This window comes from Capricornis sumatraensis, chromosome 2 (assembly GCF_032405125.1).
Source record: "Capricornis sumatraensis isolate serow.1 chromosome 2, serow.2, whole genome shotgun sequence".
Classification (NCBI taxonomy): Eukaryota; Metazoa; Chordata; class Mammalia; order Artiodactyla; family Bovidae; genus Capricornis; species Capricornis sumatraensis.
Window position 1 is genome coordinate 40,699,622 of NC_091070.1, and position 24,967 is coordinate 40,724,588.

The 24,967-nt window shown below is 39.3% G+C and overlaps 1 protein-coding gene across 3 annotated transcripts in view; it reads left to right on the forward strand.

The window, feature by feature from the left end:
• The window catches only part of SLC12A1 (solute carrier family 12 member 1), an 87,084-nt gene extending 63,105 nt beyond the window's left edge, over positions 1-23,979 (forward strand). For all 3 annotated transcript variants that reach the window (XM_068965454.1, XM_068965452.1, XM_068965453.1), the window contains exons 20-26: positions 9,089-9,232; positions 12,011-12,142; positions 12,378-12,489; positions 14,587-14,673; positions 20,868-21,003; positions 22,579-22,646; positions 23,844-23,979. In XM_068965454.1, coding sequence (XP_068821555.1) covers positions 9,089-9,232; positions 12,011-12,142; positions 12,378-12,489; positions 14,587-14,673; positions 20,868-21,003; positions 22,579-22,646; positions 23,844-23,979 — 815 coding nt within the window. The remainder of the gene's footprint in view (positions 1-9,088; positions 9,233-12,010; positions 12,143-12,377; positions 12,490-14,586; positions 14,674-20,867; positions 21,004-22,578; positions 22,647-23,843) is intronic.
• The last annotated feature ends 988 nt before the right edge of the window (positions 23,980-24,967 follow it).

Sequence of the window (24,967 nt, forward strand, 5' to 3'; positions counted from 1 at the left end):
ATGATACGTATATTAATAGGGTACTATGGAAAAGGGAAAAGGGGCACTTAACTCCAGGAAGGCTTCCTGGCCAAGTAGGAGCTAACTCGGCAACGGCTGGAGAGAGAACAAAGAGAATTTGAACAACAGCATTCTTGGCAAAGAAGAGAGCATTAGCAAAGATATGGGACTATGGAGGAATGAGGTATATGGACAACTGAAAGCACATTTGTATTACTGAAGCAGATCATAGTGAAATATAAGGCTGGTGATAAAAGATCCTGGTTTCAAAAGGCTCATTTGCCCTATCAAAAAGCATGGACCTTATTCCATGGACAATGAGGAACCGCTGAAGAGATTTGAAGGGAGGGGAAATATGGTGAAATTTGAGTCTTAGATCTCCTACTCTTTCCATTACACGGAGGATGGACTTGAAGAGGACTAGACCAGAGACAGAAATATAAATCGAAAAGATTTCCATAATCAAAGTCAGAGCAGGTGACGGCCTGGACTAGAGCAGCCTCTCTCAGGGGATGGAGAGAAAAGGACAGTGCACTTTGGAGGTACAAAAAGCAGACTTTGGGGTTTGATAGGGTGTGTGGGATGTGAGAGAGGGACAAGTGGGAAAAGATTCCTTGATTCCTTGGCTGACAGTGAACGGTGGTGCTATTAGTGGAAATGGGAACCACAAGAGGAAGAGTAGTGGGTGTAATGAAGAGATGTCTGGTTCAGTTGTAAACAATGTCCTATGGGAAATCCTACTGGAAATGTCCAATAGGCAGTTAGATAGTCCTAGGCTTAAAGAACCAATCTGAACTGGAGAAATTGATTTAGATGTTTGGGGTCAAATTATATACCCCCAGAATTTGTATGTTATAAGTCCTAACCTCAGAATGTGGCTATATTTGAAGATAGCATCTTTAATCAAATAGGTAAGGAAAAATGAGATCCCTGGGTTGGGCCCTAATCCCGTACGAATGGAGTCCTCATGAAAAGAGATTAGGACGCTGACAAGCGCACAGGAAAGATCAGATGAAGTCAAAAGGAAAAGATGGCCATCTGCAAACCAAAGGGAGAAGCCGCAGAATGAACCAACCCTGCTGACACCCTGACCTTGGTGTTATCTTCTAGAACTGCAAGAAAATAAATTTCAGTTGTGTTCTGCCCATTTATATGGTATATATCATGGCAGCTCTACCAAACGAATACAAGGAACATCCTAATTAAGACAAAAATTGAAACTGTGACACTGGAAAATACAACCCAAGAAGTGTGTAAGAGTCGAGAGCCCCAAGACACAAGACAAAGGTCCCAAAGGAAGACCGAGGAAGGAGTGGCCAGAGACAAAAAGGCCCGAGGAGTCTGTGTTGTCATGGAAGTCATGGAGCAGAGTGCTCAGAATGTGAACCGTCAGCACAAATACCAGCAGACTGCAAAGGAAATGTCATTGACATGGCACAGATAATCCTAGAACAATGTCTGTAGAGCAGTGTCGACAGAATCCAGAGTGCAGGGGGTCAGGGAGAGAATGTGAGGTGATGAAGCAGAGAATGTGGATATGGCCCACCATTAGGAGCTAAGGAGAAGAGTAAGGTGAGGAGGTCTACTACAGACCTTAGAACGGGGGAAGCATTTGTTTCTAGGTGAAAAATGGGTTCTAGAGAGTAGGAGAGCATGAAGATGAGGGTAAAGAAAGAGACGGCCATGGAATAAGATCCTGGAGGAGCAGGAAGACTCAAAGGAAGGGCATGGGTGGAAGAGCTGGTGTGACACAGAAGAAAACTGCTTCATCTTCTAAAATTGGAGTAAAAGAAGTGAGGATTGATGAAGAGTTATGTGGATTTGCAGGAGTGGTAAACTGAGGAAGATCATTCACAATATTGTCAATTCTCTCTGTAAAACTGGAGTAATTTTGCTAGTTGTCTGTTTTTTCTCTAGTGATATTTGATCTCTGGGGTTGAGAGGATCAGGGTTTTGCTGGGTAGGGTCACAGAAAGGAAAAGCCTGCAAGATTTGAGAGTGTAAATGGCTGATGTGTTCAGAGTCTTTTTTTTTTTTTGGCCATTTCACCTCTGTCTCATCCTAATAGAAGGGACCATGAGTGAATCAGGTGAATTTTATGATGTAACAATTCTTTTGTTGCAAGGGAGCAAGAGAAAGAAGGAGAAATTAGAAATCAAGCATTTGTATAAGATGGAGAATCACTATCTGATATGTATACTCTATAATTCTGCATGAAGAACTTTAAAAAATAAAACTCAGAGTAGAATCCATTCTATGTAAAATTGCTGTGTTAAGGTTATCTTTCATGCCTTCAGCCTTCCTTTTTATGTCCCTTTTCTTTTTCATGGACCTTTTACATCTTCAGGTCAGATATACTAATTCTATGTGGTAGTCATGATTAATTCATATTCCTTCCTAATAGAATGTAATGCATTAATAGCAATAATAGCTAACACTTTCAAGCACTTACAATGTGCCATGTGTTATGCTTCATGTTCACATGTATTATAACAGTTATCACCCCAACTCCCCTATCAGGCAAATACAATCATTGTCCCCATTTTACAGCTAATAAAATTGAGGCTTAACTAAGATTCATAGCACCAGTAGTTGGTAGAGCTAAGATTCAAACCTGTGTCTATTTGAAGCCTCTATTCTGCCTTTTAAAAGAGGGTAACTAGAGGACAATGACTTACATAACGAGAAGCAGTGGTGAAATCTGAGAGATAGGAATGGAACAAAGCCATTTCCATCTATTCCTTAAAACACCCAGCATAGGGGCTGCTTGACTGTGGTAAGGTAAACGTGACACTGAGGACAGTCACAAGAACCTAATATCAAGAGACCTGGCTTATTAACTTCTACATTTTCGTTTACTTTTTCTGCCTTTTGAGTTGTCCTGTTTTTCCATCTAAAAAATAAGAATGCAATCTATAATTTGTATTAAATTACACATTTGCTTTGTATGTTCATCTCTTCAGGCTGAAAGATGTGATGCAGCTCTCACCCCTCACAGCTCCATCTGCCCAAATGCCCTGTCAATTTAGTTCTATAAAGCAGTACAGCCAGCAAATTCTGTAAATTTCTGAAAGAATCCTGGCAGTGAACTGCATCCCCTTTTAATTTCCCAAGGGAATTATCTGATTTATATCAACTTTGATGTTTGAAATATTTTTGCTTCTTAGTCAAGGAAGGAAAAATGCAGTGGGATGCTAATAAAATAATTATAAGTACCAATTATCTAGAGTAAACCAAAACAACATTACACAAATACATGAACCTGCAGAAAAACAGCAGCATAATGATAGAAATTAACTTCACCCCACATTTCTATGCATTGTTTTGAAGTTTATGTAATTTATGCCACAACCCTCATATTAGATTTTGAATTGGAAGAAATAAGCTTGCATTTCATTGTATTATACTGTAATACAGGGCTTAATAAGAGCCTGATAAATCTTAAGTATTGCATTACAATATGTTAATGATTATCATCATAGCTTTTCCAACACCGACACCACAGTGTCATCACAGATTATAATTTAAAGGAAATATTAGCAATTCAGAGTGCTCATATAGTGTAGTTAATAAAGCAGTGAATAGAAATCAACTTTATAGGTAATTTACCAGCTAATGACAATTATTTCTATACTGTGTCACAGGCTTATGTGAGGAGAATAATTTTTTATGTAAATAAGATGGATGCTCATAGCATTATAACTTGTATACTGCAGCAACTCATCCAATACTGATGGCTGATAGTTTCTCTTAAGAAGTTAATTTATTGCCTGACAACACAGACAAAAATGCAGTATTTCATATTGCTCACTTCCCAGGGGTATTTAGCAAGTTGCCAACTACAACATAGAGTCCAAATTGTACTGGTAGGAAATAAGGTGATGAGACGTGATTCGCAATATATTGCGGTCAAGTGTTCCGTGGAAGTACTGCATGATTTATGACCATCTCAGAGCGCGAGGATTCTGCTGGGTCTGATGGAGTGGCTTAGCAAAATAAAGACAGATGGCAGTGTAGTAAATAATCACTTGATTGGAAGACGACCACTGCAGGATTGCTTCCTGCCTTCAATTCAACTAAACTTCACCTGGGGTATGGCACATTGATTCATGTGAGCATTTACAGCTTTGAGTTGATTGACCAAGAAAGAATCATAATTTAATAATTAATAAAGAAAAAGGATGCTGTAAAGTCAGAGGGTACGCAATTCCTCAGTGGGTTTCCCTGCTCTCTCTTTTGTTGTCAGGTAATTGACTACTCTCTATCCTGAAGATTCAGACTGAATTTCAACTGTAGAATCCTGCCTATTTCTAAAAGACATGTTAAAAGAGGAAAAAAAAAAAAAAAGACTGGAAATAGACCATTCGAGGCAATCTTGACAACTAAATTGAATTTCAAAATAGTCACTGCAGTTGGTTACCATATAATCAATTTATAAAGCACTTGAAAATAAACCAACTACTGTTCAAGTGGTTTTGGCATTTGCATGAGGTTACAGCTCAGGCTTCACTCTTTGTTTTTCCTATGAGAACTGTTTGGGGGTTTGTAGGAAGCCTTGGTTACAAATTCACGCTCAACTGATAGATCCTGAAAGTCTATACTTTTCTCCCCCATCATTAGGACCTCAGGGATTCTCTTAATCTTGGCATGAGAGAAAGGCAGGCTCTTACTCTCTCTCCCGAGCAGTATGGCTTTGTAAATATGAGATAATATGAAACTATCTAGTATGCAAGATTCAGAGTCGTACCAGTGCCCAGATGGTGGCCAATTCCAGGGTAAGGAGCCCTTTCCTCGTCTCTCATTCTTAGGGTTAATCTCACATGTCCTATCTCTGTCCTGTGCCAGCCTGATCTGTACTGTTAGCTGCTCTCAGCCCCTCTTCTTGTAACTGTACAAGGCATGAACTCTCCTTCTTTCAAACGTTGTCTTTTATACCAACAGCCCTCCATGCATACACACTATACACACCCCCACCCCTGGCAGCTCTTCACTTGTTTTTCTTCCTTTATAGAGATAACTGTGTCAAATGTATTCCACCACATGAAACAGAATTGACTGTTCTTTTATTTCAGCAAAATATTCTTGAGTGATTGCGGTGATGGGCACTAGTGAGGCATGAACGCATCTAAGAATATTTGAGAGGGAGTCTGGGAAGCCTAAGCATAGGCTTTGGAATCAGATAGGTCTGGATTCAAATTCAATTACTCTAATGGGAATAACTGTAATACCTACCTCACAGGTTTGTTGTTTTGGATTAAAGGATATGATGGCTGCACAGTGTTTGGCATTGTAATTCACACAAAGTAAACTCTCAATAAGTGGTGGTAATGAAATATGACATAAGCTACCCTCCAGGAGTTTACAGATTAGTGGGGTTACAATAGACATGTATGTTAAAACTCTATTCCATGTCACATAGTTTAGTTAGTGGAATAAAGTTTGAAGAAGAATATTATTAAAATATGAAATGTCATAGAAATTTCTCGACTGAGAAATTTGGGGATTTTTTTTTTTTCCCCAAAACATGCAGACTGGGTATTGCTTCATCAGGGAGATATTGGAAGTCAGAGCACATCGCTAATGAAGGACAGTAGAGGGATGAACACTAGAATTGGAAACAGAAGACTGGGGTCACCAGCTGTGCAACCTCAGACAAATCACTTGAACTCTCTAAACCCAAGTTTCCGTCTCAGTAAAATGGGGGAGGGAGGAATGGTACAAGCTCTGCTTTCATCCTAGTACTCATGCTGGGATGAAATAAGACACTATTGGAAAGAGCATTGTGAATCCTGAATATCACGATGTAATGGTTGTGGCGGTCGTGGTAGCGGTGATGAAATGAGTAGTTTTCAGGCAGCTTTATGGCAATTGTCACATCTATCCACTCCTATTCCCTTGCCTTATCTCTCCTGTGATTAAAGGCACACTTTTACAAGTCAGCTAGCCAGTGCTCCAGTTGAAAGCAATGTTTTGACAAAGTCTACTCGTGATTTCGCATGCAAACAGAGGCAAGCAGTAGGCCACGTAGATAATGCAGAATAGATCATCAAAACGTCACTTCTACTTAGCACTGAAAAGAGAAAAGGAGGGAGTGCACAGAAGGAGGCCTCAGATCACCTACAAAGTGCATAATTAAGAATTAACTTTAATAAGAGTTTGCAAAATCACTTTGACCATACCACTGTGTGGATCTGAATGTCCAAGATGTCCAAGCAGGCAGACTTTAGCCTTTAGAATGGACTCTGTCAACCTCTGGCTCTGTCGTCTTTGAGGAAACTGCTGAATCTGACTCGCTCACACAAAGTCTGGTTTTGTCTCGCAGGCCTGGGATTTTGCAGTTTGCTCTGTCCAGGATGGGCTTTGCACATACTTTCCGAGCACATTATTGGAGTAGCTCCTGGTTCACTTAGCCAGCCGAATCCTTTACAAAGGAGAATTTATTTTTCCCCTCCTTTGTCCAAATTAGAGGACAAAAAAACATGGCAACTAGTGGCTAATCACAGGGTATGCTGGAGCCTGCCAAGAAAAGAAAAGGGAAAGAATCCTCTCTCCAGTGCAAACTTTGCAGTTGCCCCTAGAGGAGCTCAGCAAATACTTGCCTTCCAGATGACTGCAAATAGGTTACCCCACAGCTGACCCCTTGCAACACCCCACAGAGTGGGCAACAGTTGGGGGGCCATCACCCAGGACAGTGAAGCTGCTGCTCTGGGGAAGCCTGCCATATATACCTGTATCCTTAGGGTCTTCTATTTAAAATGACAGTTTGGAAGAGACCAAAGTTTTGGGGAATTAGCTTGGCATTACACCATGTATCTGAGTGTTTAAGTTAATCTAAGGATAAAGAGTTGGAGGTTAATAAAACAACTCTGAAATAATAGCAAGAAGCCAACAGCAGAAGGTCTTCACAGTGATAGCATGCAGAATTTGGAGTCAAGCAGACTCCTTTGCAGAGAAGACAGTGGCACCCCACTCCAACTCTTGCCTGGAAAATCCCAGGGACGGAGGAGCCTGGTAGGCTACTGCCCATGGGGTCTCAAAGAGTCGGACATGACTGAGTGACTTCACTTTCACTTTTCACTTTCATGCATTGGAGAAGGAAATGGCAGCCCACTCCAGTGTTCTTGCCTGGAGAGTCCCAGGGATGGGGGAGCCTGGTGGACTGCCATCTATGGGGTCGCACAGAGTCAGACACGACTGAAGCGACTTAGCAGCAGCAGCAGCAGCAGCAGACTCCTTTGCACTGGAACCCTGTGATTTGCTGGGTGACATCAGACAAATTACCTAAACTTTCTGAGCCTCAGTTTCTGCACCTACAAAATGAGGATAATAATAGTAGCTTTCTCAGAGTTGTTTGGGAATGAATAATGTGCAGCATAGACCCTGGCACCCAAAGAAATTACACTAATAATTAACTTCTAAAATAACTCCCAGGCTTCTCAAAGTCCTTGATTTGCTTTCCATGACTAAGCCCATTTCCAGAAGTTGCATAAATACACTGCCTATAGAAATGCACTCTGCTTTGTTCTCTAAGGAGCAACAAAGCACCATGCAGGACCTGTTGCTTATTCTTTTTGCAAAGCTAGGGAGTGGGAAAGGCGAGGGGTTATGATTTTCCATTTCACAGACAGGAAATCAGAGGTATAGGAAAAGTAAGTGACTTGCCCAATGTCACATGAAGCCAGCAGCAGAGCTGTAATTGGTTATGACCCCAGTGCAACACAGTGTGTGTTCACCTCTCGAAAGTCAGGTGTAAGCAGCTCTTGTCTAAGCTTTAATGCCATTCATCTAATTTCTTAGATTTTCTATAGCTGCTGATCTTGAGAACCTTTGAAGCTTTGGGGAAATCACATGGATGATTTGACCTTAAATCTCATGCCACTGGCAAAAGATTAATCGCTGGGACCTGGAAAGGGGCCAGACAATTCTGTGTAGCTGAATAACAACACCGTCTAGGGATGTGACTGTCCTGACAGATTTAGTTAGTACATAATTGATAAATCTAGAGTTTGTATAGCTTCACTTCCCAGAAAGAAAAGGCAACGGGCTCCTAGGGTTGACATTTACAGAAGCCCTTCCAGTGTTTTGTAACACTGAATCTAGGTTTTCTACTCTTCCTCCAAACCTAGCTCATTTTCTAAGGTTCTGTTCTCAGCAGGCAAGAAGATGAAGGGATCTGACAAGACTCTCACCTTACCACTGTAAGCAAGAATGTCCATCAGTCTTTAACACAGTCATATGACTGCCCTGATCCGTGCAGATTGAGGCCAGCAAGGGATGCAACACATTCCCTAGCAGCTAGGAACTTTCTGTCACCATCAGAATCCAGGAAAGAGAAAACGCATCCAGACCCAGCATCAAAGCTTGGAGAGTGGGTCTAAATTCTGGACAGGACATTTTATACAGCTTGACTCTTATTGCAGACTCAAGTGTCATGAGGGCCTTTTTAGTAATGTGGACTCTGACAGGCGCACAGAAATGTCAGCTTTTATTTCTTTTGCTTTGGTCACTCACTCCAGAAAGTATTTTACTTATTGGAAAGACTTGGTGGTGGTAAATATTTTTCACTGTAAGTTTATTATCAGATATGGTTCTCTTTCTTTAGTTCTTGTTCTCTAGTTTTATGTTTCAATTCAGGAGGCACCGCCGTGTGTCTGATATACACCCAGCATACTTCTGTAATTTTGTTACTCCCAGTTGTAAAATATCTTGGCCCGGTAGCTTAGATCAGTAAATCAGTAGCTTTCAGTGTACAAGATCTTACATACAGTGGATCTGGTATCTTGTTTTGCCAGTAGTAAATAAAGATGGCATTAAATAATCCTCCTCCTTTGCCCTCACAAATAAAAAACTCAGTGTCCTCATGTATTATAACTTAACAGAGCCAGTTTTCTGAGCTAGTTGTTACTTTCTGAATACAGTTTATTGATACATTTACTTCTATAAAACCATTCAGAAAAATCATATTATGCATAAATAATCATTTAATTGCATAGTCACACCATTTTCAATATTGAAATCATTAGTAAGACCGTTCCTAGAAACTTCGTTGTCCTGAGTTAAGTAAGTGATTTTTTTCTTCTTTCATTAGAGGAATTAGAGAAATTAGAACAGGAGCGGCTGGCTTTGGAAGCCACCATCAAAGACAATGAAAGTGAAGAAGGAAATGGAGGCATCCGAGGCTTGTTTAAAAAAGCTGGCAAGCTGAACATTACTAAGCCAACTCCTAAGAAAGGTAAGTGCTTTTAAGATTTATAAGAAAAGTTACAAAATGAGCCAAAATGAATCTTCAAGGGTCAGTAGTCAATATCTAAGATACTGGGGGCTTTGTGTGTAGGTAAGGACTGAAAGAAATTTTCTTAGGAAAGATAGTATGGCTAAAAGTTAGAAGCTATTGTCACTTATTAACAATATTCACCCCTTTGTAACATCTTACTGTAAAAACTCTGTTTTAAAATAATATTTAGTTTCGAAGATATATAGTGGTTAAGCAGATTGAACAAAGAAGCAAAAAAAAAGTTCTAAGTTAAGATGTAAAGGGGATAGAAGTTCATAACCAAATACTGAAACTGGTTTATCTATACACACACACACCTTGCAGACATTTCAGGAGACTGAAAGCCAACTGGTACAGGCAAGTAAGGGATCCAGGTAGAATTCTAATTTCAAAACTACCTTTTTATCACAAGCCAGAATTCTGGACTTCATTGACACTAATTACCGGCAGATTTTGGCTAAATGGTACACTTATCTCTGAATGTTCAGTGTACATCCCAGGAATGGAGGACCACAAAATGAGACCTTGTTACAAGTTTTATAAATAGGTGATTCAAATGACTGATTTTTTTTTTTTTGAAAATTGCTCTTTACAGAGTTTTTTCGTGAGGTCCATAGCGACCTCTGCTGGTAGAAAATTAGAACGTTAAAGTTCATTTCTTTCACGCACAAATAGTCTTGGAGTTCATGAAGTCCTTTCACTGGTGTGAAGCCCAGGAAAGATCATTTCTTTGGCAAGGTCTCCAAGTCAAGCAGCAAGATCCAAATTGAGACTTAGCAGGCTGCTGGTCTAGGTTGCTAGGACCCAATCTTTCAAAGAGGCCATCTCTTTACTCTGGAAGAGGTTTGGTTCAGTTTTCTTATTTCCCTACTATGACCCAAGGACCAAATTTAACCTGTAATACAACATTTTTGTATATCTACATAACATTATGAGAAACCCAAACATTTCTCCCCTTCAGATACTTAGAGGTACCCTTGGGTGCCAAAAATATTTGATTGCCTAGGGGAGAACCTACTAGGTATTACCTTCCTTAAGATGACATTTTCTAGAAAAATGATGTGTTTGAATCTTAAGTTGGAGGTACATCAAGTCTTTCCAGGTATAAATATTAGAATAAGACCCTCTGGATGCTAACTACTATCGCCTTTCCTTTTCAATTGTTTGGTGTAGTCATGAGAAGAATTAACTATCCGTCGAATCTGCTCTGTGCAACAGTACAACCTGAGAAGCAATGGAAAATTTAGAAGTCATAGCTCATACTCTTCTCTAGCTGTTGGGGAGGAGAGAAATAATAAGGTCCTTATTAGTGAAAGTGGAACTTATTTATTCTGAACCCCGTTTCTGCATGACAATACTTTTGGCAAAAACATACATCTCTGAAAGTCAACATGTCTCATTGTTCAGAAAAGCAAAATTATGTTATGTTTTGTTTCAATGCCTAAATTTTCAAGCACAGCTCTGATAGTGGGCCCCTTTACTGCTCTGGGCTTTTGTCAGTTGAGAACTCTTTGGAGTTCTAGATCAGGACCAGCTCGGCTTCCAGGCACTCATACAGGAATCCTCTGGATGCTCTGATCTCCTTGTAAGTGGGGACAGAGTTTGGTCCACTTGGTAAAGATATTTACTTTCTCCGTTAGTGGTCCTGAGATAGAAACAATACAAGATAATCGCTTCAGAACTGACCAGCCCAACCTTGGAAACAGCAAAACACAGAACAAAGCATCCTGAGACCGTCTTAGATCAGAGAGGAAGGAAGCTCTAACGAGGCTGTCACTCTGCTCTAAGCACGATGCTGACACTACCGCTTTGAAATAGACCAGTGAAGTCACAACTTTCAAAGATGTGGAAATGAGAAATAACGCATAGGGTGTAGCAAAGAAACCCCTACTGGCGAATAGGAATGAGGGTTCTGCTCAAACACTGCCCTACTTCCCTGGTACACTTTGACTGTGTCCATGTTAGGCTGGAAATAGCATTAAAATATTTTAAAGTACTCTATGTACACCCTTAACTGTAACTCAAGAAGAGGTAATTTTAATCCGTATTTCCTGGCTTTTTCATCTCATTCACAGATATTCAAATAGCTCAAGTGGCTTTACCTTAGACTCACAAGATGCCAGGAAAAGAAAGCAGAAGAGTAAGCCAGGCCCATGTTAGGACCGAAGGGTCATGGAGAGTTGAAATGCTCAAGGTCCCTGGCAACCTTTATAATCCAGACATTTCTGGAATTCACACCAAAATTGTGCTCAAATGAACATATTGTCTACTAAAGGAATACCTCTGATTCTTTTGGTTATCTCTAGAAAACCAATAACTACATGTTCTATTGATACTTTTAAGTACATCTGATATTATAACCTGAGTTATATATGAAATTTAGGAAAATGAGGATATTTTGGGTTTGTATCAGATAATTTAGCATTGCTACATGTCTAAATAATAATTCTGCACTGAGACAGATTACTAACGATCTGAAAAAACTCACTACTCTATAATAAAAACTGTAATCATAAGATCAATATCAAATTTTTCTGAACTATGGAAGGTGATCTAAATTATTGTGGGATTTGACCTTTATCTTTTCTTTTGTGGAGAATAGGACTCACTATTTTCCCATAAGTATAAAAAACACAAAGTCATGACCCTTATTCTATTTTCCTGAATAGATTTATTGGCACGTTATTTTCTTTCCTCAAAAGACAAATGGATGTACTACTTTCTCTTTTGTTACAGATAGTGGCATTAACACAATCCAGTCAATGCACATTGGGGAGTTCAACCAGAAACTGGTGGAAGCCAGCACCCAATTTAAAAAGAAGCAGGGAAAAGGCACAATTGATGTTTGGTGGTTGTTTGATGACGGAGGTAAAAAATTCCAGAATATACACTAGAGAGCAGAATTTCTTGTTGATAAATTTAACAAACTGCATGGGAAGGTATATGAAAATGGTATCAGTTAAAGAATAACATTTCTGTGTTCTCTAAAGATTTAAATTATTTAGGAGCTATGAGTGTGGGCATGAATACAGATATAAAGCTATCCATTTCCTTTCAATTGGATATGCTCATCCTTTCTGTCATAATTTAATCTTTTTTTCAGGGTTAACACTCCTTATCCCCTATATCTTGACTCTCAGAAAAAAATGGAAAGACTGTAAATTAAGAATCTATGTTGGAGGGAAGATCAATCGCATTGAAGAAGAAAAAATTGCGTAAGTAATTTATCACTTGTGTTGAAGCATTTTTGATGTTTGTTGCTTGAATGCTTTAATTTTAAAAAAACTTTAAGTGTCTTTGAGGCACAATAAATTTGAAGACAAAAAGTCACCACGCTAGGCCTCAGGCTTGCTTGGTTTCTGTCAATAAATTATCTGCGTAATTTTCTAATCATTGTCTTCAAGTCCTTTTATCCCCTTCCACAAATGCTTTCAACAAGTCTTCAGTGAGAGCATCATTATCTTGTATAGTGTTTATTTTGTTCTGACTAGTAAATGCATCCAAGAAAGGAAGAGCTTGAAGGCATCTGTGTCCAAATTCTGTCCAGTTTCTTCTGGGAGATTCAGACTTGTTAATTCGAGGCAGTCCTTCTAGCCTAGCACACTTAGAAGAGAACAGAGAGATGGCACCCTGTCCAAGCAAGATGCAGGACTTTGCAACAGTTACTTTACCCATCTGGGTCCCCCCCAGTTTCTCACTTGTAGTTTGAAAGTGTTAAAATGGGTGACTGTTGGTAACTTTTCTGATTAAAATAAATAAATAAGCCAAGTCCCATGGTGCTAAGTCTGTTCCTTTCTTATTTATTTAGTCATGGAGAGTTGATCTCTAGTTGTGAGAGCAACAAGCATGCCAAGAGTGTGGTGCATCCAACGATCTCTGGAGGAAATCTGGAGAACGACTTTTGGCAGCCCGTAGTCCCTCATGGCATGCCTACGTTCTAGCCCTTCCTGGAATGGCTACTTCCAGAAATCACAAAATAATGACTGGCTCTTCAGTTCAGTTCAGTCGCTCAGTTGTGTCCGACTCTGTGACCCCATGGACTACAGTGTGCCAGGCTTCCCTGTCCATCACCAACTCCCAAAGTTTGCTCAAACTCGTGTCCATCAAGTCAGTGATGCCATCCAACCATCTCGTCCTCTGTCGTCCCCTTCTCCTCCTGCCTTTAATCTGTCCCGGTATCAGGGTCTTTTCCAATGAGTCAGCTCTTCACATCAGGTGGCCAAAGTATTGGAGTTTCAGCTTTAGCAACAGTCCTTCCAAAGAACACCCAGGGCTGATCTCCTTTAGGATGGATTGGTTAGATCTCCTTGCAGTCCAGGGGACTCTCAAGAGTCTTCTCCAACACCACAGTTCAAAAGCATCAATTCTTCAGCTCTTAGTCATTTTTTCACATTGTCTCCCCCTTCTTAGAAAGTTATGATATATATCTAATTCCTCTTAAAGAAAATTATAGTAAAATGGAAACTAACATGAGGTCTACAATAATTTATATTTTCTTAAAGCCTCCAGTATCTTATGGAGACAAGTGATGAAATTTGAAAATGGTTGGTGGATAAGATAGTAGCAGGGCATCCATGTTAAATTTCTTGATTTCAGAAACTGTACTCTGTTTATAAAAGAGAATGTCCTTGCTCTTAGGAAATATTCACTGAAGTACTTAGAGGTTAAAGGGGCCTGATATGTGCAACTTACTTTAAAATGGCAAATAGGTAGGACGTAGAAAGCCAGTGAGCAAAAACGATATAGAGAGATGTAGACAGAGAAAAAGAGAATGACAAATCAAATGGGGCAAAACATGAACAACTGGTGAATCTGAGCTTTCTTTGCACTATCCTTATAATGTTTTGTAACTTTGAAATTATATCAAAACGTTCAGTTGCTAGGGGGAAAGACTTTTAATCCACAATGATATAATAAATAATAATTATTGGTTTGTCAGTAGATTGTCAGTAACTCTATAAACATTATCAGCAATCATCAATAAGTATTGAGACTTGTTCTCTTTTTCCCAAATGATAAGGAAGAATGGACAGTGCCACAACCTTTTCCCTGAAACATGAATGCAGAGCTGGGTTTGCTGTTTCCAGTGACTGCACCTACAGAAATTTCTCTTTGCCTTTGGTGGAATAATTTGGTCCACATTTATCCATATTCATCAAGTGCTACAATGGAAATCAAATACTAACCAAAGCCTTTGTCCAAAAGCTAAGCTGAAATAAGACATGATTGCTTTTGATGTCTTCAACACAAAACTCTTTGATTGAAAATAGTTATATATTCAATGATGAAGCATTTCTGTCTTGTATTTTCAGAATGGCTTCCCTTCTGAGCAAATTTAGGATAAAATTTGCAGACATCCATGTCATTGGTGACATCAACGTTAAGCCAAACAAAGAAAGGTATGAATATTTAACAAGATCCGCTGTTTATCCATGGTAAACTCTCTCCTCTTTTGTGTTGATTATTAGAAGGTTGAAATGTTATGGGTTTACTGCTGTGACTTCCTGATAGGATGTCATAAAAGGGGATTTTAAATAATCATGACACAGAGCTATCAGGTTCTAACGGAAGGAAAAGTTTTTAAGGTGAAGATGAGCTTGAGAAGAAGAACTGCGGAAACATAGTTTAGTTAGCATTTTAGAATTGCCTTTCACATTATGCTTTCTATGGTGGCAACAGTAGCAGCAAGCATAAGCTCAGAAAATTCTAACCTGAGCAGTCAGGGTAAGTTTACATTATTTAAAGTTACTGGTGGGGCATCCTGAATGGGAAGCCTATGAGAGCCCCCAAAGGGGATTTCTAAAACTATCTGAAGCCTGGCAAGGAAAGGTATTGGTTCCAAAATTTTAAAATGAAAAAAAAAAAAAAATTGAAATAATTGTTTAAATGCCTTCAAAACAGCATCACTTTAACCTCATTAATTTTTAAATTTGTGAAGTCCAAGATATTTGAAAACAATTTGTAGGTTAGATCTTCACAGGAGTTCCCAGAGGTATAAGAAGATTGTCTGGAAATTACAACAGATCATAAATTAAGATATTTAGAGCAATGATTTCACAATCATAAAATATTTTCAATTGTTTACAGTTCAAAATCATGTTTAGCGTTGCATCTGTATGCACTTTAGTACATTTGATTTGGTGTGGCATGGGTTCTCCCAGGGTGGAAAGAGGAGACACAAAGGTCTCAGTATGGCATAGGTCCTTGCTAGACTCTTAGACCTCTTCTCATTTCTGTTGACCACCTCCTATAGTTCTTAATGAGTTGCAACTCCACATTCCTCAAACCTTCTTGCTCTGTCTTTCTTCTGATTCATTGTTATCCCAGATGAACTTAGTAACTAACTGAAAATTATCCAGATTTAAGATGTATTCTTATTGACCAAATGGCAATCTTGAACCTCATGTCATTTGAGGGTATTCGTGATTCCTCTAAGGCTATGCATCAGTTAAAACAGCTTTACGAAATGTCTTAACTGCAATAAGAAAGCTAGAATTGACAGGGCTGACCTGGATTATTATGATGTAATATTTCCTTATATCATAAATACCACTAATGCCTTTCATTCCTATATTTCTACAGTTATAAAGTTAAGAAAAATTAAGAACAGATTTATCATTCTCCTCGGTAAATGGAATTAAGATTTTTATATGAACTAAGTTGTCATGCAGTAACCTCTGGTAGCCTTGCACATTTCATTTGAAGAATTTTAATTCCTAAGTCATTGCCCCTTGGCACTTGCAGTGATGTGATCAAACGGGCTCATCTTATAGCTCTAATTGGAGGAAACACATTCTCTTCCATAACACAGCAGGTACAGTGATTCCCCAGTATGTGCCACTTAGCACCAGACCACAGCCTGCCAGCTCTCTGCCAATACGGGACCGTTTACTAAGGGGGCAACAGAGGATGAGATGGTTAGACAGCATCACCAACTCAATGGACATGAGTCTGAGCAAACTCTGGAGATAATGAAGGACAGGGAAGCCTGACGTGCTGCAGTCCATGGGGGTCACAAAGAATCGGACGTGGCTTAGCAACCGAACAACAACGAGAGCATAGTCAGTGTCCCCTACTGAACTGGGATTCTCTATAAGCCCTGGCTCAGTGCTGGCCACAGACCAGTCACCTGCTTCTTGTAACTGAATTCTTCTTGCTGTTATTTGACTTAGCAGCAGCTGAGGACTGTCTGTGCTTGCTGATCAATTTGTTTCTATATCCTTTGCCTCTTTACCCATCAATATGATTTTTTCTACCCAAGCCTCGGTATCCTTCCCTCTGTTTTGTACTAGTCTCTGCCCAGCCCTTGGTCACCTGTATACCCATCCTTTCTGTTCTATCACTGAGGATGTTGCTGTATCGCTAACCATGCCTCTTCCTTCTTTGAGTGTCCATCAGAGCCTAAATGCTCTTCATCTTCGTACCCTTGACCTTTGTTCCATGGTTTCCTCTTCTCAAGGAGAAAACTCTATGCACAGTCAAAAGAAACAGAGGACCAAGGCATTTGTACTTTTGTCCTGGTGTCTAAATTTGACTTTAGACACCATTCTGACTTGGTGTTGTTTCCATATGCTCTGCGTCCTACAATGAAGAGATCTATTTCCCTTTCTCAGGAAAAAAAAAATTCATTTTCACAGTTCTGGAGATTTTCTCTGTGATATTTCAAGGTGTTGAGGAAGATGTAAGGAAAAAAAGCATTCTTACCAGAATAACTGTAGTTAATGTACCCTGATGTGAAGACAGAAGGCCACCCAGAAGAGGTGTGCTAGAAGGTGTGCCATCCTTCTCTTTTCAGTTTCTGCTGTAACCAATGCCATGTTACTTCATAGAACAGCCACCTGTCTGATGCTGGCAATGCCTTTTCCAGTATTTGAAGATAAGTTTTAGAACAGAGAATGGTCATCCAGTAAATCTCACAAATGGCCACTTCCCTGGTGACTCAGATGGTAGAGAATCCATCTGCAATGCGGGAGACGCAGGTTCCATCCCTGGGTCGGTGAGATCCCCTGGAGAAAGGAATGGATACCCACTCCAGTATTCTTGCCTGGAGAATTCCATGGCCAGAGGAGCCTGGCAAGTACAGTTGATGGGGTTGCAAAGAATCGGACATGACTTGAGTGACTAACACTTTCACACTTGACCACACCTGGAATCTTTGTGATAATTTTTAAAAGGCAAATTCCCTGAGTGGTTTAATAAGAGAAACAGAACTCTTCAGTGGACTGATGCAACCCCAGGCCCAGAGCCCAAAGCTTACAATGCTGGCTCAACTTCAGCTTTCAGGGGCCTTATGGCTAGACAGCCCTGCTCTACCATTAACAACCATCTCCCAATTGTTGTTCTTCCTTGGTCACCCATTTTCACACAATGTTAGCAATAGTTCACCGTCAATGATTTCCATGTTGGAGGCTAATGTTAAATGTCCTTCAACTGCACTTAATAGATCTTTCAACTGCTCACAAAACATGAGTAAATCTTGATGGAGACATTCTATCATAGAAACGTTATCTATAAATATGGTAGAGTAAGGGTGAAAAGGAGTAAAAAGCTAAGTTAATGAGAAAACAATTGGGCCAGGGAAACTGAAAAGCTATTGTGGTTAAATTTCTTTTTTTATTGTATAGACTGAATTAAGTCATAGGCAAAAGAGATAGCAATCATTAAACAGAAATCAAAGAGAAACTGGAAGCAATTAACTAGATAATTTAGTTGAAATATGCTAGTGTGATCACAAAAACAACAAATACATTAATGTGTAAGAAGAAATTTTATATGAATTTTAGGGGAAATTTTTATGCAGTTTAACCTTGTTATTATGAGGAACAAGGATGGGAAAGGCAGGAAACCTATAAGTAAAATTTTTAAATTGAATTAATTCTCACTTATATTTAATAGTATGTAATACTTAAACTATTCTAGAATCAATTTTAAGATATAATAAGAATGACCATGGGCTTCCCTAGTTTCTCAGCAGTAAAGAATCTGCCTACCAATGGAGGAGGTGTAACAGACTCAGGTTTGATCCCTGGGTCAGGAAGATACCCTGGAGAAGGAAATGGCAACCCACTCCAGTATTCTCGCCTGGGAAATCCTATGGACAGAGGAGCCTGGCAGGCTACAGTTCATGGAGTTGCAAAACAGTCGAATACAATTTAGCAACTAAATAACAACTGTAACAATAACAATGACCAGATTTAATAGAGAATCAAAATAGAAATCTAAAACGACCTTTGGACCACCAAGCTATGAGCCACTCATTGTGGTCAGTGAAATGCTAGATCAAGCTTGCCTGGCTTATGTGCCCAATTTAGCAAATCTGGCTGGCAAAAGGGATAGAATTGTGCTGACTGGCTGATATTGAGGATAGAGTCATTCCCATCCAAACTACAGTGGAGAAACATAGTATGGATGCCTGGGGCGAGAAGCAAACAATCTTTATTCCACTTTCGATTTCTTAGGAAACTATTTTTGAAGTGGTCTTTCCAAAAAGCACCTGGACCGAGATGCAAATAAAACTCTTATCCCTGATCAAAATAATTGTATGTAAAGCTTAAACAGAGAAACCGTCAACTGCTAATCTCAGTCCCATGGTTGTTGAGTAAAATGAATGTCTTGCTTTTACAGGGCACTGCATACTTTTCAGAGCACGGCCATCCAAATCATCATTCTAACACTCGCATCAGTCTTACACCAGCTCTGAGCAGCCATTGTTACCCCTGTTATAGGCTAGGTTATCCAGGTCAAGGAGGACAATGGAAGAACTGGAGCAAGAACCCAGGCTCTTCTCTCCTAGGCCAGCACCTCTGCACTGATGACCACCAAGGTCTCTAAAAGCACAGCACTGTTGGGAGGAATAGCAGATAAAAGTATTACATGGTTGAAAGAATAATTGGGGATATCAGTCTTATTCCTTCCTACTCATTGTCTACCATTCTGAATAAGTCAGGAGAAGGCAATGGCAACCCACTCCAGTACTCTTGCCTGGAAAATCCCATGGACGAAGGAGCCTGGTGGGCTGCAGTCCATGGGGTTGCTAAGAGTCGGGCACGACTGAGCGACTTCCCTTTCACTTTTCACTTTCATGGATTAGAGAAGGAAATGGCAACCCACTCCAGTGTTCTTGCCTGGAGAATCCCAGGGATGGCGGAGCCTGGTGGGCTGCTGTCTATGGGGTCGCACAGAGTCAGACACGACTGAAGCGACTTAGCAGCAGCAGCAGCAGCTGAATAAGTCAAAGCATCAGAAATCTACTGCATTAAGTATCTCTTCAATCTGTTAACAGCAGCACACTGGTGGGAACAAGCTACTCCTTAGCAATCTCTATACTTTCATCTGCAAGCCCTAAATCAGGAAAACTGATGAGACCACTGAAATCTTTGCGCTAAGTCACTTTAGTCATGTCTGACTCTTTGTGACCCTGTGGACTGTAGCCCTCCAGGCTCCTCTGTCCATGGGATTCTCCAGGCAAGAATACTGGAGTGGGTTGCCATGCTCTCCACCAGGGGATCTTCCCAACCCAGGGGACTGAACCCACGTCTGCTACATCTCTGCATTGGCAGGCAGGTTCTTTACCACTTGCACCATCTGGGAAACTGAAATCATTACTTCATGCTTTAATTCCTTAACCTAAAAGCACATTAATTCTAGTTATCATTCATTCCAAAGTTATTAAGTTTTAAGAAAGCCACGATATATAAAACCAAAGAAAACTATTTATATCTGAGATCATCTTATAGTAGCATATGGAAGACAACTGCTCCTATAAATTATGTTTTGTTTTGTGCTATCATTTTAAAAATAAATCTTATGAGATTCTTATGAGAGATAAGAATGAGATTTTCCAGCACTTTTTAAAATGTTCTACAGTTCTGAGACACTGCTCCTAATTTTCTAGTCAATGATTTTTTCTTAATTGCCCTAAAATGGCCTCAGATTTTAAAATGTTATTGATTTTTGTTCTTTCCTCTAATGTGCACCTGAACAATAGCCATTTGAACATCTCAGACAGCAGAAGGACAAAGGCAGCATTATTTACAGCAAACATTCAGATTGTTCTATAGCCATTAAACTTACTCACTTACTATTCTCCGACCTACCCACAGCCTCCTGCCATAATGTGGGAGCTGCCATGTGGGCTAAAGGTGAGGAGGGCAACCCTATCCAGCTCTCAGGGATGCTGGTTCATCTCCTACATTAATTCATGAACATCTCCCATAGAACCTGTAAAATAAGCAAATGGAAACTCATTTATGGGCTAAAGTGTCTGCGTTAAAACTGTGCCTTTGACTATACTATGTAGAACGTGTAATTGCAGAGTAATTACCATCTAGTGTTTGTGTGTTTATATTGAGGATTTATTAATAATGCCTAGTAGGCTATCAAGGCCTCATACCCCTTAAGGTCTTTCCTTGGGTAGGGAAGCACTATGATAGCCATGGTTTTACTCACAGTCTCCTGCAAAGATAAGTCTTAGAAGATTTGCATGACATTCAGCTCTGATTCTGCAGCCAGCATACCTAGTCACACCTGGCGTATCTGTGAAATAATGAGTTAGTTTCCCACTGTGAGGCCTCTTTTATAATTCCAATTTCAGCTGGAAAGTCTTTGAAGAAATGATTGAACCATATCGTCTCCATGAAAGCTGTAAAGATTTAACAACTGCTGAGAAATTAAAGAGAGAAACTCCGTGGAAAATTACAGATGCAGAACTGGAAGCAGTCAAGGAAAAGGTAAGGACTTTTTTTCCTTAATCTTTACTTTGCTATCTAACTAGCTGAAAAAGAAAACAGTGGTTGATTTAAAGATCAAGAAGTAATGTATCTATTATAGAATTTCATTTATTCACGATCTAGGGTTTCTGCATATTTCAAGTCCTTTTTCAATCATATTAGTGAATGTGAGGATTTAGAAAACTGTTTTCATTTTTTAGTATAAAATGAAGATTTTTAAGTTGAAAACAGGCTATTGATACATATTGTGAAGCCTTCTTTCCAATTTAATTTTATAGTAAAGGGGACAGACCCATCAGACTAAAATAATTTCAGTCAATACATATGCAAAGTAAATATAGATTGCTCAGTCTGACACAATAAAAAGAATTTTAACCTGATAAAATTAGCTATAAAAACTTACATAGGGATCTGAGAAAATCTGTAACTGGAACACTGAGTATGCAAATTGGATCTGGAACATCTTGTAGGATGGATGTGAAATGGTGAGCTTTTCTAGATAACCCAATAAGATGGGAGTTACCTGCATCTGGCTTGAACTGAATGAAGTTGCAACAGTGAGGATGATGAAGAGGGCAAAGACATAAGAATAAGGCAGAAAGATTAACATCTGAATTGGATTAGACATTCAAAGAAAAGGACCTCAAGAAGCTCTAAATTACAAAATTTAAGCCATATTAGGAGCTGAAGGTGGAACAGATTAGAGCAGGAGATATTAAAAGCCTTTCAAATTTAGTAGAAAAAATACTGAGCTAAGAATCATGAACTCTGTACAACAAAGTGCCCAGTTCTAACAAAAGCTTTTCATATAATTGAACAGATCACTTATCTAAGCCTTGGCTTCTGAACCAGTGAAATGTAATAATAAATATTAGTCTCATCACTGCAAAATAGCTAATGTAGTTATTTTTCCAAATGAGTCTTTTGGCGACTCTTTCATTGAAACCAGTCTCCTGTGCTGGTACAAATCAAAGAGTTTAAAGAAAGATTAGACTAGGGTATAATCTATGTTCTTAGCATACCAAATTAGTTTCAAGATTAGGTTAGGTTTCTTCCACAGCAAACCTGTTCCCCAGCACTGGCCATTCTCGTCTTTTTACTGTTATCCATGTTGCTTGCTTGTTTTTTTCTTCCAGAATTTAATAAGCCACTATACCTCAGCGGGGCTTCCCAGGTGGCTCAGTGACAAAGAATCCACCTGCCAAAGCAGGAGACGTGGGTTCAATCCCTAGGTCGGGAAGATCCCTTGGAGAAGGAAACGGCAACCCACTCCAGAATTCTTGCCTGGGAAATTCCATGAACAGAGGAGCCTGGCATGCTGCAGTCCATGGGGTCACAAAGAGTTGGACATGACTTAGCAACTTAACAACATAACACAATGGTCTTATTCTTTATATTTCTAATATTTTCCATCAGTTTCTAAAACACTGTAAGTTTCCAAACCTGAACGAAAAGGTTTTGTTTTTTTTTTTTAAATGAGGCTTTCCTACTTGTCTATAATTAGAGGGAAAAAGATAAATTCTCATTCATAATTCTGGGAAACTGCCCTCAACAAAATCTGAATGTTTTCCACAGAGTTACCGCCAAGTTCGACTGAATGAACTCTTACAGGAGCACTCAAGAGCTGCTAATCTCATAGTCCTGTAAGTATCATTGCAGACATTTAAAACTGTTACAGAGAAATCTCAGGTACATGGGCTAGTCAATACAAAAGCTCAGAACAATTCAGGCGGAAATTTAAATTTGGAACATATGGGAAAATAAACACCACCCTAATACAATGGGGCCCACGGGCTTTAGAGGGCTCCATATGGACTTTACTCCAGACATGCCCCACCCAAAGGGCCAGGACACACGGCACCTAGAACCCTCATTCCCTGTCTAGACCTCACTCTAGGAACCTGACCCTGGAATTCCCTGCCAGTTAAGCCCCAAGTTGGCCAAGGTTCACAGGCCCCTTCCCTGGATAGCTGCTCCTGAGGTGTGGAGTCCATGGCATGTTCTCAAGGCTCCTTACCATGTGAGAAGAGGCCAGGGCAGGAGAAAAAAGGGTGCGCTTTTCCATTTCCACTCTTTGTCCGCCACCCCACAAATATTAGGGGCATACCTGCTGGAAATATGAATGCTTATCTAAAGATTCATTGCTAAACATGAAACCCAGCAATTTCACATTTATATCTCATGATCTAACTCCTAGGTACAAGGGTAAGTATGTCTTCAAGCAAGGTCTACATCGGAAGACTATTCATCTACGAGATAGACTGGTGTCCTGCGATGGGTGATAGAGCCCAAATAGCTATTTCTCTCAAATATAATAAGAGCTTTAAACTATTAGGAAAAATCATTTTCCCTCCAGAAAAAACGGGGAGATGTATTGGTTGATCACATTTTCTATTTAAAGAGTGAAAATCTATTTATGCTTTGCCTCTATTCTAATGGGCTTCCCTGGTGGCTCAGATGGTAAAGAATCTGCCTGCAATGCAAGATATGCAGGTTTGATCCCTGGGTTGGGAAGATCCCTGGAGAAGGGAATGGCAGCCCACTCCAGTGTCCACAGGGTGGCAAAGAGTCGGTCATGATGACCCACTAACACTTTCACTTTCACACTTTCTATTCTATTACAATGTCCAAGTCTATTTTTCTGGTTTGTAAATATTTGTAGTATCTGAGAAACATCTCAATTTAACATCTATATTCAAAATAATTTCAGCGCTTTCATTTTGTGGAGGAGGCATATATACAGTATAGGCTACTTGTTATTATAAAGCGCAGATAGCTAATGATGTTACTGTTGGTACTAATTGTCATGTTCGTTCTTTATTTTTCTTCCATGCTGTCAGGAGCCTTCCAGTGGCAAGAAAAGGATCTATATCAGATTGGTTGTACATGGCTTGGTTGGAAATCCTCACAAAGAACCTCCCTCCTGTCTTACTAGTTAGAGGAAATCACAAAAATGTCCTGACATTTTACTCTTAAAAGATCTTTATCCTTAAAGATAAAGGGTTAGAACACGTTTTAATTTAATGTATGAATAATTAGGAAACAAGTTCCAGTACTTTATGTTGTAAATGTGATCTGTGGATATTCAAACCTAGAAGACTATCCTATAGGGTTCCAAGTAAATTTTGCCATTTTTAAACTATTACTTAATGGGAACCATTTTGTAAATCAGTTTAAGGGAGTGTCAAAGCCAATGCTACCCTTAGAAAAACATCTTGTCAATGCTATTTAAAAACATGAAAATTAAGCAAACATATGCTGGCTTATTATGCCCATGAAAACTCAACTTATTGTAAGCTTTTCCAGGCACACCTAATCTTTTGTTTGCTTCTAGGGCCTGGTAGTGGCCTCAGCCCCGCAGCAGTTTCTCATTAAATGCTTATTGACAGGCTGGTATAGTAACCATGGGTGGTTATCAAAGGAAAAGACCAACTGGGCAGGAAACATGATTATACTTGGTCTTCTGAGAAGCTTACACTCACAAAGAAGATTTGAAAATCAATAACTAAAAACTTTAAGAGGTAACCTGAGTCTCCACAATGTTTAAAACACTTACCTAAGTAAGGTTATTTAATATAACATTATATACTGAGAGTGATCTGAGCAATTGCTGATAACATACAGCTTCAATTTGGGGCTGACTGAAAAATATATTAGCTGAAAGAGGAAGCAAAATATATTCTGATTAAATATGCAATATATTCTGTTCTTAATATATAAATTTTAATTGCTTCCCCCACTAAATATTTAGACATTTTATTACTTTGAATATTTTTTTCTAATTAAGTGGTTAGCATAGATGAAGTCTTCATAGATGTCTAATTGGAAATCAAATATCACACATTTTCAAACTGTTGTAAAGAAATATATCCTGAATCATATTTTTAGTTACTTTATATAATGATTATAGAGAATTAAAAGATAATTAAAATTTGATGTAGAAAAATTTGCAAATTTGGAATAC